General features: G+C 42.9%; 1 protein-coding gene across 1 annotated transcript in view; it reads left to right on the plus strand.

Moving 5' to 3' along the window:
- Positions 1-16049, plus strand: part of PDS5A (PDS5 cohesin associated factor A) — a gene marked incomplete in the record, with an annotated part of 91432 nt that overhangs the window by 45495 nt on the left and 29888 nt on the right. Inside the window, 9 exon segments of the mRNA XM_014584445.2 lie at positions 3249-3343; positions 4489-4634; positions 5628-5779; positions 7406-7519; positions 9913-9994; positions 11899-11947; positions 12438-12577; positions 13603-13718; positions 14157-14262. Of these exon segments, the coding sequence (XP_014439931.1) occupies positions 3249-3343; positions 4489-4634; positions 5628-5779; positions 7406-7519; positions 9913-9994; positions 11899-11947; positions 12438-12577; positions 13603-13718; positions 14157-14262 (1000 nt within the window).

Consider the following 16049-nt stretch of genomic DNA (forward strand, 5'->3'; position numbering starts at 1 on the left):
ATTCGAACCTTGGTCTTGGTGTCATGAAAATCACTGAGTGTGTGTGAGTGTCCTCTCCAAACCTCAGCAGGGTGAAGAGATTGCAGCGTGGCTCCACCACACTGGGCTGTGCTTCCTCCCGGCCTCCTCTTCTCTCTCTGGCAATTGCATATGCCCTCTGGTAAAAAAAAATAAAAAGAAGAAGAAGAAGGGCCTGGCAGGTGGCATGCTGTTTAAGCCGTTGGACTCCCACATGGACAATTGCGGCTTGAATCCCAGACCTGCCAGCTTGCTTTCTCCCTTTCCCTGTCTGTCTCTTTTCTGGTCAAATTAAAAAATAAAAACAAATAAAATTGGGACCAGCAGTTAGCATAATGGCTATGTCGCTGGCCTCCCATGTAGTCCACCGTGGTTTGAGTGCCGAACCCGGTGGCTTAACCTCACGCCAGGAGTGTAAGCGTGCGTGGCCATCCCCTTTGAGGGGTGATTTCTCCCTTTCTGGCAGTCTCACGTGCCTGTATACCCTCATTATAGTTTTTAATCTTTTTGGTGCTGAAAAAAAATATCATTAGAATAGATAGCATTTCAGGATATTCTGTGTCTTAAGATTTTTAAATCACGAAACTTAAGACATATTGATTCTAATTCTTTCTTAAAAAAAAAAAAAATAAGATTTGTACCTTAGGGCACATGTACTCACGGGGTAGGGGAGGATGTGGGAGAGACAGAGTCAGAGGGAAAGTGAGAAATCCCACCTCTCTGCCTGCCCTGCGGGAGATGGCCATGCAGCAGTCCCTTCTCCATTCGTCCCCCAAGCACACATGTGTGCCCAGTGCGATTTTCAAGCCACTGGGTCTGAGATTTGATCTGCGGTCAGCTATGTGGGAGTCCAGTCGTGTAACTGCTACTCCGTCTGCTGCCCCTACTGATTCCAGTTTTAAGAATCTGTCCTTTGTCAGCTCACCATCTTATTCATTTGTCAGAGTCTTTTAGATCTGTTTCTTATCTACTTGCATGAAGTGTTTTGAACTGAGTTGGTACAATTGTGGTTTTAAAATGGGGAATGTACATTGCTTTCAACTCATTTTTAATCATTTCTTGTCAAGAAGTTAGAATGATTGGATTTTATTCAACTTGATAAGATTGAAAGTAATGTATAGAATTTATGAAATTTCTTCTTGCACTTCATTTACATATTTCTTCTTCAAAAATTTATTTAAAAGCAGATATTTACTATTAGCCTTCTAGAAAATGTTTGGATTCACCACTGTTTAATTGATTCAAAAGATGGGCTCGGTATTTTTTCTTAGCGCAAATTCACTATCATAATCCATTAATAACCTAGGTTCTGAGAAATCTGTGACCAGTGACAGTGTGATGCCCTTCCTTACTTAGAATCAGCCATTGTGATGGTATTAATGGAAATGAATTCTGAATATTTAGTTAAACTTCATTCTAACACAGTTTGGAATTAGGGGGTGAAGCAAGTGCACTTGTAAGGAGGTGGCGATCCCTGTGTGGTGAGCCCCAGTGTTCACTGCAGGGCAGTTAGGCAGCGATGCACGTCTCCCTGCGCATCTGGTTACTTGTAGCAAAGTCAGCCGGAATGGGCTTCTCACACTCAGCCTTCACGTTACTGCGGATTCCAGTGCTCGTCGGATTCTTGGAATCAAGACCTGGCTACCTGTCTCTTCTCTTCATTATTGTCCTTCATAGAGCATTGAGTGTTTTGAAACTTTATTATTTATTGATCATAAGTAATAATGTTTACTTTTTCTCTAGAAGTTAGAAAATTACCAATCCTAAATACAAAGCTGTATTAAAATATTAGTATCTCTGGCTAAGACAGTTGGAAGCCATAGACATCAACACATTTATTAAATAAATTCGCCTACTTGGTTATTTTAAACCAATTCAAAAAGTAAAATACTTTTTGCTATTTAAAAATGTCTTTATCAATGATATATATATATATATATATTTTTTAAAGAAGTTTTTGCCATAGGGCGTGTGTACTCGCCAGACAGAGACAGAGAGACAGAAAATGAGAAATCACCCCCCAGGGGGGATGGCCACACCACAATCCCTTCTCCTCTCGGGATCTTGGGCACGCACGCACACACGCCCTGTGTGAGTTTCAAGCCACCAGGTCCGGGACGCGAGCCGCGGTCGACCTCATGGGAGTCCATCGACATAGCCATTACACTAACTGCTGGTCCCAATATATATATTTTTAATGGTTGTTCAATAATATGTCTTAAATCTGATAGGCGCTCATCCTATTCTTATACAGTTTTGAATGTATTTGTATTATTTCATTTTAATTGAATTCCTACAATAGGCTAGAACTTTAAAAGAGCATTTTGACTTGGTGCTGGCCAGTTAGAAAAACCTTTGTGCTGAGGCAGTGTGACTCAGATTTTATGCTTTCATCTTTGGACTTCTGGATCTGCCTCTTAGATTTGATATATTTTTTGCCTAAAATCCCTCAGTATTTTCCTCCTGTAACCTTTTTTCTGGCAGGTTTTGTGTGTACTGCATATTGTACAGCATAATTTAACCAGTCAGAATTTTAGATATGCGAAGTGGGTAGTTTGGGCTGGAGAATGTGCAGTGTAATTCTAGCGTGGGAAACAAACTCTGTTTTTAAGCATGTTTGTGGCCTAGCCCCAATGGTGCCAGTATTGAGAGCATCATGCACAGTGGCCGTGGCCGTGTGGGGGCCTGGGTTCAGTCCCCATCCCGACCTAAGTAACGGGCCATGAACAGTAACACAGCCCTGGGTCCTGGGTGACGGAGGCTCGCGGTAGGAGGACTGGGATATGATGAAACCCTGTCAGGGATGCTCCCCCCCCCGCCCCGACTCTGACACGCTCGTCTCCTCTATGTCCTTTTCTCACCCTGTTCATATGGAAGAGAAAAATAGTTTGTGAAATTGTGTACCTATTCATTTGTTTTACTTTCAGAACACATTGATTGTCATTACAGAAATCAATTTTTATTTTAGAGAGTTTTTTTGCTATAGGGTATGTGCACTTGCCAGAGAGATGGAGAGGCGGAAAGCGAGAAATCACCCCCTAGTGGGGATGGCCACACCAAAATTCCTTCTCCATTCTCCTCGGGATTTTGGGCACGCACACACACATGCACCCGGAGCGATCACATTTCCTCATACAGTAACTGTTGTTTATATGCATTTACATGTTAGATGTACCTTATTTGTAAGTCTTTTGCCTTAGAATTAATATTTAGCAATCTTTTTTGTGTAGATTTAATGACATTCATGTTCCAGTGAGATTGGAAAGTGTGAAATTTGCCAGTCACTGTTTAATGAATCACCCAGATTTAGCAAAGGATCTCACAGGTAAGCTTTGGACTTGATTACAAATGTTAGAGTGAGTAATCACACCGTTTAGACGGCCTGTGGCCTGCCTGCACTTTCTGGACAGGCTTCCACTCTGGCTGGCTTTCAGGACTGTCCTTTATGTATATACTAAGAAATGATTTCATGCTTGTATTAATAAAATTACTTTTGAAAAATTTTTTAAAGAGTTACTTCTTTAATTTTATTCATTCATTCATTCATTTTATTTTAATTTGACCAGAGTGAGACACAGAGAGAAAGAGAGAGAGAGAGAAAGCAAGCTGCCACCAGGTCTGGGACTCGAACCATGGTTGACTGTGTGGGAGTGTCCAGCACCTTAACCACCACGCCACTTGCTGGCCCCCCTACATTTGAAATCTCTACATTTCGATCATTTATAAGTTTTTGGAAATCAGTTTGAGGAAGTTAGAATATTTCTGTGACATTGGATTTGGGTAAAATGTCTATGTAGGTTAATATGGTGCCGTATCATAGTAAGTGGAGAGATGACTATCTTCAGGTGCAGCCAGAATCCTCACTTGCTGCTTCACCTAGAGCATTTCAACCTACGTGCAGTTTCATTCTGCAGGTTGTAGAATATGACGATGTATACCGTGTATGCAGGTATAGACCCATCAGCTAACTTGCTCTTTAAGTTAAGTGTTAAGTATTTGAAGTCAGGTACCACGTTGTTTACTAAGGTGTGCTAGGCTAGACAGTGGCACAGCATGAAATACAACCCTCTCCAAGGCTGGTCCACACGGCAGGTTCCACGTTCACATCTGGGGACCTCCCTGAGAACACCAGGCATGTTCACGCCATTGTCAGAGCCAGGATAAGGCTGGAGTGGATCACAGGAGAGGGACCCTATTGGGTTGGTCGTCTCTGTCTTTTATCTCTCTGTCTCTCTCTCTCTCATGGAAGAAATAATTTTTTAATGTGACTATGCAGTAAAAAGTGTAGTTATGATCACACAGAATACTGCTGCCTTCAAAATAAAATGGTTTTAATTTGTACAACATTTTGCAATCATGATTTCACTATGGACAGAAGCTTAAGCTTTTTTTTTTTTGTTTGTCATTCTCATTCATGACAAATTACATGGCTACCATTTAGCTTAAGTTTTTTTTTCTCTCACTTCACAGAATATTTGAAGGTTCGCTCACATGATCCAGAAGAAGCTATTCGGCATGACGTCATCGTTACGATAATAACAGCTGCCAAGAGAGACCTTACCTTAGTGAACGACCAGCTGCTCGGCTTCGTGAGGGAGAGGACGCTGGATAAACGGGTACGATCGGACTGTTTACTACATGAGACTGATGCTATTTTCCATTACAATGACTGCTTTTCTGTGTAGAACCAAGTTAATAATAGGGCTAAGTAAAGAACCAATACATTGTCTCTCCTGTATATCCTTGAAGTAACTTGACGAATGAGAACGTTGGATTCTTAGCTCTGCAGATCTGAGGCCTGGGTCTCTCTCCTAGCCCACCTGCCCACCTGTATGAGAGAAGCACTAAGCCGTACAGAGTTCTGTTTTAACTTCTCACTTAGGTGATTACCTGCAGTGAAATTCCTTCCAGTGAGCATTTTCACATGTGACGATCTCATGTAATGTCGCTAGGTCTGTCACTCCTCAGTTAAGGGAATATCATTCGTGATACGATGTGTCCGCATGGCTGGGCCGGGCTCAGGGCAGAACGGACAGCCGTGTGTTTCCTCTTCCATGCCGTTTCCTGCATCGCAAGCAGGTGGAAACGTGGGTTGGTGAGGAACGATGGTACCGTGTAGAGCAGTGCTGAGAGACAGGCGCGGCCTGCCAGGGAGGCCCCTGCGTGCTGTCTCCTTGAGCAGCAGCAGCTGTGCCGCGAGCCATTGTATGGGAGGCAGAGCGGAACACTGCGTCCGCTGGAAACACAGCAGGGTAGGGAGGTGATTGGCGTGGTTTTGAAATGTAGCAAGAGGTTTTCTTCAAGCTCGTTTACAGCTATCGTAGGAGGCAGACTTGAACTTAGTTCTTTACAGATGCGCTAACGGTGGGTATCAGTGCTTACAAAAGTGTCTCGAGTTCGATGAAAGTTATATGGAGAAATAAGATTCCTATCTTTTGTGTCTATCTTTGAATTCCATTTTCCCGTGAACTTTTCGGTGTCGCTGTGCTTTGCCAGTTGGAAGGTCTGCACGCAGGACTGACCGTCCAGCCGAGCGAAGCCGGGGGAAGCTCTGCAGGCCGCTGTGAAACATGGGCGTCTTGCTCATCTCTTACATATGTGCTTTGCAGTGGCGTGTGAGGAAGGAGGCTATGATGGGCCTGGCTCAGCTGTACAAGAAGTACTGCCTTCACGGGGAGGCGGGGAAGGAAGCCGCAGAGAAGGTCAGCTGGGTCAAGGACAAGCTCCTGCACATTTACTATCAGAACAGCATCGATGACAAGTGAGTGGCGCCAGAGCGGGCAAGGGCGAGACTTAGTCTTTAACAACTTCCCAAATGTTCACCGGCCATTTTTAAATTTGGAAGTGATGCAGGCTTATACGTGTACTGTGTTTAATAAGTATTTAAGATTGTTGACTGTCATATTAGTGAAATAGATAGCCATGGACATTGGAGGCAGACCAGAGAGCAAATGCCCACTCTCTCGCTTACTAGAGGTGCACACTTGCATCTTTTTTTTTTTTTTTTTTTTTTATTGGGGGGACGAGGTTTTTGCTATAGGGTGCGTGCGCTTGCCAGGAAGACAGAGACATAGAGACAGAAAGTGAGAAATCACACCGCAGGGGGAATGCTCACGCCACAGTCCCTTATCCTCCATTCTCCTCTCGAGATCTTGGGCATGCACGCACACGTGCCCGGTGTGAGTTTAAGCCACTGGGTCCAGGAATCGAACTGAGTTCGACTACACAGGAGTTCAGCGACATAGCCAACTGCTGGTCCTGCAGCTATTAATTTTTAATTTTCCTTTTTACAACTGTCACTACCGTAGAGGAACTACTGAATTGTTTCCCTTTTCCGAATGATACTTGTAGCTGTATTTTATTGTACCAAAGATTCTTTGTTTTCACATGATACTTAGTAGCATTTTTATTGAATGCACTTACTACTTGGGCATCAATGGATATGTATTTTATTCATTAACAATATAACACATACTTTATTACTAATGATTAATAACGAGCCCATATTCCAGTGACACTAAATAACGGATACTGGATTAACAAGAGGGTATTCCAATATTGGTAAAGTACTTAGCCTGTGGAGAGAAGAAAGATGAGTTCTACACAGGAAACCAGTTTTGGGGAAGTAATTTGAAGGAGTGTGCCCGTGTTAACTACATGATAATGTGGAACAGGAGCTGAAGTGTGATCAGAAGAAATGACTGAGGTGACCTGTTCTCAGGTTGTAGCTGTGGACTGAGGTGACCTGTTCTCAGGTTGTGGCTCTGTACACAGCATTAGCTATTACGCTGTAGCTCTTGGCTGCTACGCACTGGTGGACCAGCTTCGAGCCACGTGTTGGCAAGCATGTAACCCTTCTAGGACACACGTTTCATACTGACAAGTATTAAAGCATGGGACGAACTGAATCTCAACGTTAGAAATGCCTATGCAAGCATGAGTTATTGGGTTGTAGAGAAGGGTGGTCGTCCTGCCAGACTCATAGACAAGCCTCGGGTTGTTGAAGCTGCACCGTGAGTGGCCACTCAAAATGTGAATCCCACTTGAAATCTAGATAGGAAGAGCTGTTTGGTTTTGTTTTTAATACATCTATTTTCTTCATCATCGTTTTGATTAAAGACTATAAACAACAATGAAATCTCATTGTGTCTACATATTTGGTGACCTTAGGTCAGTTTGTGAGTGGAAACAGTTAATAAAATAAAGTCCATTACCTTTTCAAAAAAAAAAAAAAAGATACTGAAAAGTTGTCAAAGGAGAGAAGTGATCATGTGACGATTTCCATCGTTGGGGTACACATGGCTATCGCCCTGGCTAAAATACAGAATGCAATTGTGACTTTAAAATGGAGTCATTGTGTTATTTGTATATTTGTTGTTTTTCATAGATTATTGGTAGAGAAAATCTTTGCTCAGTATCTTGTCCCCCACAACCTGGAAACAGAAGAGAGAATGAAATGCTTATATTATTTATATGCTAGTTTGGATCCAAATGCTGTAAAGTAAGTGACCTTTCAAATGAAGAAATTCTTTCTTGAAAATTTTATAAAACTGCTTAATTGTTGTTAATGGGGTTGCTACTTGTACTTGAATCAAGAGCCTCAGCTCAAATTTACAAAAAAAAAAAAAAAAGATTGGGGAACCAGCAGTTAGCGTAATGGCTATGTCGCTGGACTCCCACATAGTCGACTGCGGTTCACATCCCGGACCCGGTGGCTTAAAACTCTGTATTAATGTTATTATTAATACAGTAGTCTCTGAGTATTTTGAGATTTCCTCAATTATTTATGTAATGTTCACTGAGTACTTTTTTTTTCCAATCTAATATTACAAACTACATATTTAGTTCTATTTCTAGTCTCTTTTTTTTTTTTTTTTACAATTATTTATTCAATTTACTTTATCATCATCATTCTCTTTGAAGAGAGAAAGACAGAGATAAAGCAAGCTGCCAGGTCCAGGACTCTAACCACAGGCAGCTGTACTGGAGTGCAGTGCCTTACCCACCTGGCCCACCCATTTCTAGCCTCTCCGTGTGGGATCATCCCTTTCCCTTTATTTGTCCTCAGTGACGCTGATGTTTCTGAGCCTGTTTATTTTGTAGAACATGACCTCAGTTTTTTTTGTTTTTTGTTTTTTCTTTTTTCTTTGCTATAGGGCGTGTGAGCTCACCAGGTAGACAGAGAGAGACAGAAAGCCAGAAATCACCCCCCGGGGGGATGGGCATGCACACACACGCACCCGGCATGAGTTTTAAGCCACCGGGTCCGGGATGCGAACTGTGGTCGACCACATGGTAGTCCAGTGACACAGCCATTACACCAACTGCTGGTCCCCTCCCTCAATTTGGGTTTTTCCAGTGTTTCCCTGTTATTGGATTAAGAATGTGACTTTTATTTGTGGAAATTTCTTGGTGGTGTCATTGCATACTTGGAGCATGGTATCAAGAGGCATGAGCCATCTCTTTTGGTTTTAAGTTTGTCTTGTGTATTTCCTTCATCAGAGAGAGAGAGAGACAAGTGCCCCCGCCCCCCGGACCCTCACACTGGAAACCACCCTCCGAGCTGGCCTAGGTTACGATGTGCAGGCGTGTGCCCCGGCCGTCTCAGGACGGTCCTGGGTTGTGGGCTGCGCACCCACGTCGACCCAGCCGTGCTGCCTCCTGCTGGTCTAGTCAGCTTTTCTCCCTCCCACTTTGCCAGTGGGTACATGCACTTGCTGGAGACAGAGACGGGGCAGGTGGGAGAACGCAACTCCATGGGGTCTGCTCATACTCCAGTTTCTTTACCTTCCATTACTTCTTTTATGGTTTTTCTGTACACACATACGCTACATACACTTGGCATGTTTTTTAGGCCGCCAGGCCCAGGACTCAGACCGCGTGGTTGGCTGTGTGAGATCCAGCTCACGTACCCACCAGGCCACAGGCTGTCCCCTCTAGCCATTATTTTAAAAGAGCTTTACAAGTCATTAATGCTTATTCTAGGTATTAGGCCCCCAGCCTATGGTTTGGGTATTTGTTTATGTATCAAAATGAGTGGTGAGTACTGAGAGAGAGAGTTAGTTCTTAGAGGTGCTCTGGGTACCTCTGAGTATGGCAGAGATTTGTAGATCAAGAAAGTCTGCACTCGCGAGAACAAACATGGTTTAATGTAGTGCCTTGAACTGACATCATTCCTAACACATTCCATATCTTAAACACTCTACCTGCCGTTACCTCCTAGCCTGGGGTAGAAACCCTTCGCGATCCGATCCTGCTCTGTGGAATGCTCCAGCTGTCGTGTGTTCCCTACCCAAGCCCTGTGCTCCTAGCAGAGTAACGTTTTTCCGTTTTCCCTGAGTGTGTCATGCTCGTTGGTGACATTTTCCCTCTCCACGTATGAGGACCTTATAGACACCTCTGTTTTGAATGTCTTAATTGGTTTATTTACCTGATAAGGTTCTATTAGTCCTTCCAGACTTCTCATATTTTCTATTATAAGAAGTGTTATACTGGGGTCAGCAGGTGGTGTGGTGGTTAAGGTGCTGGATTCCCACATGGCCTTCCATGGTTCAAGCCTAAGACATGGCAGCTGCAAATACATTGGGTGTGTGTGTATGTGCGCCCAAAAACTGGAGAGGAGAGGGGAGGAGAAGGGATTTATATGGCCATCCGCTCTGGAGGGGATGTTCTTTACTTTCCCTTTGTCTCTCCAGCAAGTGCATGCAGCAGCAGCAGCTTTATATTGAACTGTTCTAAATCTTAATAAATAGAATTTCTGGTTCTTAAAATTGTAGGTAAATGTAAAACAAGAGTTTGTATATACTGTGCAACTAAAAAAGTTGTAAAGTTAAATAATTTGCTGTGTTTGTATTGCTCCGTAATGCTTCTTCCTACTTACACCTTTCTTTGCAGAGCTCTCAATGAAATGTGGAAGTGTCAGAACATGCTCCGCAGTCACGTACGAGAGCTGCTGGATTTGCACAAGCAGCCTACAGTAGGTCCAGGGTTTACGTTCCTAATACGTTAGGAATGTGTTCGTTTTTTATATCATATATAACAGAGCGAGAGAAAAGTATCTCTGGTGTTTCATTTTCCGATTGTCAGTGAAGCATAATTTCTGCAGTTAGCCACGCTAAATTTCCACTTAAAATGAATCTAGCTAATGCTGATTTTCTAGCATAGGCAAGGAAACGGTGGTTTCCAGTTAATCGAGTTTTTGACACTAAACGTTTGTACGTAGTTCATCAATTTTGAAATAGAATCAAATCTCAGGATAACATTGTGCTGTGGAAGCCCATCGTTCTTGGTCCTCCAGTTCAGAGGCAACACCGGCGTCAAGCTTACAGTCGTGCCCTTGTCATGGTGACCACTCAGTTCTGCCTGCGGTGGTGGGGACGGGGACTTGAGTTTGTATTAGCGAGAATAGGTGTTCTTCACCAGTGGGACCATAACCATGATCCTCAAGGGCCCAGAGAGGCTAGAGCAAGGACTGGCAAAGCGTGTTTTTGTTTTCTGGGAGGGTTTTTTGTGTGTGTGTGTGTGTGTGTGTGTGTTTTTGTATAATTGACCAGATAATACAAATTTAGGTTTCCGAGTGTTTTAGTTCATTTTTTGTTGCTAATAAAAATACCTGACAGTCGGTGATTTTATAGAGCAATATAGGTTTATTCACAAGCTCACAATTTTGGTGGCCGTAATGAAGTGCAAAGGCCTAGGCATGCCTGGCCAACAGGAACATAAGCACATACGCGGGACAAAGAGCTTCTGACAGCTGGGTCCCTTGTACAACAAGAGCTGGAACTTACCAGATCTCGGGGGAGACATGAATCTGTTCACAAGATCGTGCCTCCATAATGCAGTCCCCGCGGTCCAGTCACCAGCCACTATAGGCCCTAGCACCTCCCATCACCACATTCCAAAACGTAAAACTTCGTGAGGCCAAACACGATCCAAACCGTCATGTCCAGCTCCGTATTCAGTCTCTGGTCTGCTGCTCAACTCTGCTTCTGCAGTGCAAAGGCAGTCATAGACCGTCCTCGAGGGCTGGGTGTGACTATTCTCACAGCTTTAGCAGCTGCAGTAGTGTCCGGTGAAGCTGCCGTCCCCCTGTTTCCACGCAGACTGCTTTAGGTTAGTGACGGTGCCTTCTTTACTGGGATACAAGGAATGAGTCACAGGCAGCTGGTTAAACCCTCTTCCACAAGAAAAACTTGCTACGCTTCATATGTTTCGTCAATTATCTATGGCATGTGATTTCATTTTCTGTTATACACTGTTATACACTGTTTAGCTTACAAGGTGAATATTTCAGTATGTGAACATATTTTTTCCTAGTCCAGTTGATAAACTTATAAAATATCTTCAACAGATAATACCAATTTTTTTGTCCCATTAATGCTTCACCTTCGTATTTTTCTTCTAAATGTCCTTCCTCAGGTCTGCTCTTCCACACACACTATATCTGGTATTTACACCCATTTACTGTGTGTGTATCCTTCAGTCGATCAGTTTCAGTCAGAGTGCGGACACTCGGTATATATTAAGTGGCGACATACATTGTCTCTCTTGGCATGTGATTTCAAAATATTTTTTATATGATCATTTCCCTTACCTTTTTGTTCAGTGTTCTGGCAAAATGACTTTCTTATGAAAGTACGCACTCTTAATCTTTAATGCCCCTCGCTAACACCTCTTCCTGTTTGTTTTAACTTAATAGTTGTCGCTATTCCACAATTCTCTACCCTCAATTCAGTGTGTAGATGTGAGAATCCATTCTCAGGTGGCTATGGTGTAGCTTGTTTGGTAACTTCATGAAAAATGCACAATGATGAATCTGGATTTTTCTTAAAGAAATTGGTTAGCACGTGACCAGCTTTTTGTTTTTGTTTTAAATTTTAGTCAGAGGCTAACTGTTCTGCCATGTTTGGAAAACTGATGACCATAGCAAGTAAGTATGTCTCAGCAGTTCTGTTCATTTTCTGCATAACTAGACCGCTTACCACACGGGACTATCAAGTCCATGATAATTAAGAGCAAGTAATCTTAAATTGGTTCTCTATTAAGGCTCAGCAATATTTTTTTTTTATTTTTATTTTGGAGAGGTTTTTTGCTATAGGGCGCATGCGCTCGCCAGACAGACAGAGAGAGACAGAGAGACAGAAAGCGAGAAATCACCCCCCAGGGGGGATGGTCACACTGTAATCCCTTCTCCTCCATTCTCCTCTCGGGATCTTGGGCACGCACGCACACGCGCCTGGCATGAGTTTTAAGCCACTGGGTCCGGGACACAAACCGCGGTCGACTACGTGGGAGTCCAGCGACATAGCCATTACGCTAACTGCTGGTTCCCAAGGCTCAGCAATATTTTTAAGTCACTAGCTTTTAGTTTAGTTGAGTAGTTTTTATTTCTTACTACAGATTGTCTCTCAATTCTGTAGAGAATTTACCCGACCCAGGGAAAGCCCAGGATTTTGTGAAGAAGTTTAACCAAGTTCTTGGTGATGATGAGAAGCTGCGGTCTCAGCTAGAGTTATTAATCAGCCCGACGTGTTCGTGCAAACAGGCAGACATTTGTGTGGTGAGTACCTTATCTTTTCCGTTTGTTTTCTTCGGTGCATTTGCTGACATCTCTGTGTCATTGAAGCCTAGTTTACATACAGGGTTCTGGGTCCTAGCCGTGTCGTGAGCACTGACCAACAGGGGTGTGCGTGGGCAGCCCAGCTGTCGGCCTGGCGCTCAACTCCAGGCGCAGTCCGAGGGAATACTAGGAGGCTGAGGTCGAGGGATCAGTCCTGGAGCTTGGACAGGACAAAGTACGGGGTCCTTAGTCGATGGTCACGGAAGAACTGTGCGTTCGCTTGGAAATAACCCTTCTCAGTAAATCAGCGGTAACGTTGCCGACTACGTGGCTTCATTTTCAGATGAGATGAACTTCTGTTTAGGTGTTTGTCCTCATTGTATTCATTGACTTCTAATTCCAAGGAGAGCCACTGTCATTAAAATATCAAGAAGGAAACCTTTATCCATTTATTTAGCATTTTATGATACAGGGTCCTAGGTTTGAATTTCAGCATTACTATTTACTATCAATGTGATATTTAATAAATTATTTTATACTCTTTTTTTTTGGGGGGGGGTTTGCTATAGGGCGTGTGCACTTCCCAGAAAGACAGAGAGACAGAAAGCGAGAAATCACCCCCGGGTGTGTGTGTGTGTGTGTGTGTGCCCAAAATCCTGAGAGGAGAGCATGGCCATCCCCTCATGGAGCGATTTCTTTCTGTCTGTCTGGAGAGCGCATGCATCCTGCAACAAAAATCTAAATAATAATATTAATGTTATTATTATTACTTCACGGGAGAAACATGACACAGAATTAGAACATACCCTGAACCCGTGTGATCCCCTTTCTTCATTGTCCATATTTTGTGGTGACTGTTCAATCGGTATATAAATTTTACTCAGAGTCTGTAGCAAACAAGTTTTTTCTTTTCTCACTTCTGCTGGTTTTGAACCTTTACATGCTTTTTAATGTCTGTCATCATCTTTATTTTGAAAAACATAAAAATGAATCATACTTATGATGAACTTCTTCCCTTTCCATAGAGAGAGATTGCTCGGAAACTTGCAAACCCTAAGCAGCCGACGAACCCTTTCCTAGAGATGGTCAAATTCCTACTGGAAAGAATTGCACCTGTTCACATTGATTCTGAAGCCATAAGGTAAGCCAGGGAATGTGTCTGTGTACAGATGAGTGCATGGACCTGATGCTTGCAACTAGATTACTGTCTGACAGGGCAGTGGATCTAAGTACGAGGCCCTCACAAAGGCCTGAAAGTGCTCACCAGATACATGTGTTTAAGGGCAGAAGTATATATCCTTCACGTAGAAAGAAGGGCTGCTCGTTATTTAAAGTGTCCTTGTGTTTATTTTTAGCCAATGTGTGTTTGTTTTGGAAATCTTGGATTATAAAGAAAGGTAAAAGAAAGACAATTTTAAATTTACGTAGCTGTCAACCAACCCAAGTTTTCTTAAATACTTCAACATTCGTATGATGCAAGGGGACCTCAAAAAGTACATTCTCTTTATACCCCGTCACAGTGCAGTTAGGGTACAATGATTAATCTAGTAGCCTTGCTAATCCACGCTTTCTCCTACAGTGCACTAGTGAAATTAATGAACAAATCAATAGAAGGGACAGCGGACGATGAAGAGGAGGGTGTCAGTCCGGATACCGCTATTCGTTCAGGGCTAGAACTCCTGAAGGTACTGTCGTCCCAGTCCTGTTCCTGTGTATCTCTGTTCAGTCGTAATTCACTCCCCTCAGGAAATGCAAGAATCGCGTTTATTTCATTGGGAACTATTCACAAGATTAGAGTTTTGTGGTAGAAATCCTATTTTTGAAAAATGTTTTTTACATTTTAATGTGATTATTTTTATGTGATTCAGTTTTGTTGTTTCATTCATTATTTACATGCCTGCTGTGCTTGCAACCTCGCGTGCTAATTGAGCTGGCTTCATGTTTCAAAGAACCTGTACCTGCGGCAGTGGCACTGCCCACGGGAATTACTGTATGGGAGCACCTGTCTGGTTCAGGAATTTTTAGACCGTTGGTACTCATCACAGATGCCAAAGAATTCTACAAATTGAACACTAGTCAGGTGACTCGAGATTTTGTGGACACTGCCTCCTAAGGAGTATAACTAGGTGTCCCTGGGGAGACTAGCCCCGCTGGGGAAGAGGGTTTCTTGGGGAGTAATAGGAGACAGGGTTAGAGCAGAAAGCTACTGTCAGGGATGTTTACCTTGAGTGTACGTCAGCCACACCCTTGGAAGTTCTTTCACTGAACTGAGTAAAGCGGGAAGAAGCTGAAGCCAAAGAGACCTTAAAACTGCTACCAGATGTGTACAGCGTAACGTGCTGTTCCATGTTGAAGAACATGTGCACATCTTGATTTGATTATTGTACACTGGATGCATTGCCTTAGAAAAAACCATACTACAGGGGGGCGCCAGCACTTGGCGTAGCTGTTACATTGCTGGATTCCTACGTAGTTGACTGTGGTTCAAGGCCTAGACCTGGCAAATTAAAACGCACACAGGGCACGTTGTGCCCAATATCCCAAGAGGAGAGTGTAGGAGAAGGGATTGCAGTGGGGCCATTCCCGGGGATGGGGGAATGTGTGTGATTTCTCACTCTGTGTCTCTGACAAGCACATGCACCCTATAGCAAAAAATCTCCCTACAGGAAAAAAACAAAAACAAACAAAAAACACTGTAGCCCACAAAGGCAAACATCAATTACCTGTATGATGGAAATCGTCGTTTTAAAATTTTCTTCAAATGTAAAAGAGAAATTCAACATTGAGACTAAGACAAACCAGTGCCAAGGACATTAGAGAGGAGAGAGAGACATGGGCTCATGAGGAGGTGACCGTCGGGTGTAAGCTTCATGAATAAGATCTTAGTTACATATCCTATAATTAAATTGTATTAATTTCAAAAGTGAAATCATTTTTAAGGTCAACATTTTTAATAGGTTGCATTTGATTTATGTTTTTCTGATGATTTTTCAGTAAATAATTTAACATCCTAACTAAATATTACCACCCCAAACCGTGCCTAAGGAGAAAGTCTTAGCACTTTACGAACAACTGAATATACACTGGATGAGCCAGTGACGGGTGCCTGCTTGGTCCCCTCATTTCCCAGCCTCCTCTCTGAGCCCTTCTCCCTGAAATGTCACTACCTGAATTGTTCCTACTTTATGGAAGGTAAATGTCGTAGGCATGTTGTATCTACCTTGCTCTAAATTCCTCAAGGACAGGCCTGGACTTATAGTAAGTAGGGAAATATCATATGCTTGTAATTGTGATGAAAAGGAACGGTGAGTTCTTTGTTGATGGTTAGGATGATTTCACTCATCCTAGTTCCTCATACATTATCGTTTTGCCAGTCAAGGAAAGTCAGCATTTTGTTTATGTCACAGCAAAATTGAGTCAGTAAGTATGGAGCATTTATTTCAACTAAACATCCCTGCACCTAAATGTTTTT

The sequence above is a fragment of the Tupaia chinensis genome, unplaced genomic scaffold (genome assembly GCF_000334495.1).
Source record: "Tupaia chinensis unplaced genomic scaffold, TupChi_1.0 Scaffold146907_1, whole genome shotgun sequence".
Taxonomy (NCBI): domain Eukaryota; kingdom Metazoa; phylum Chordata; class Mammalia; order Scandentia; family Tupaiidae; genus Tupaia; species Tupaia belangeri.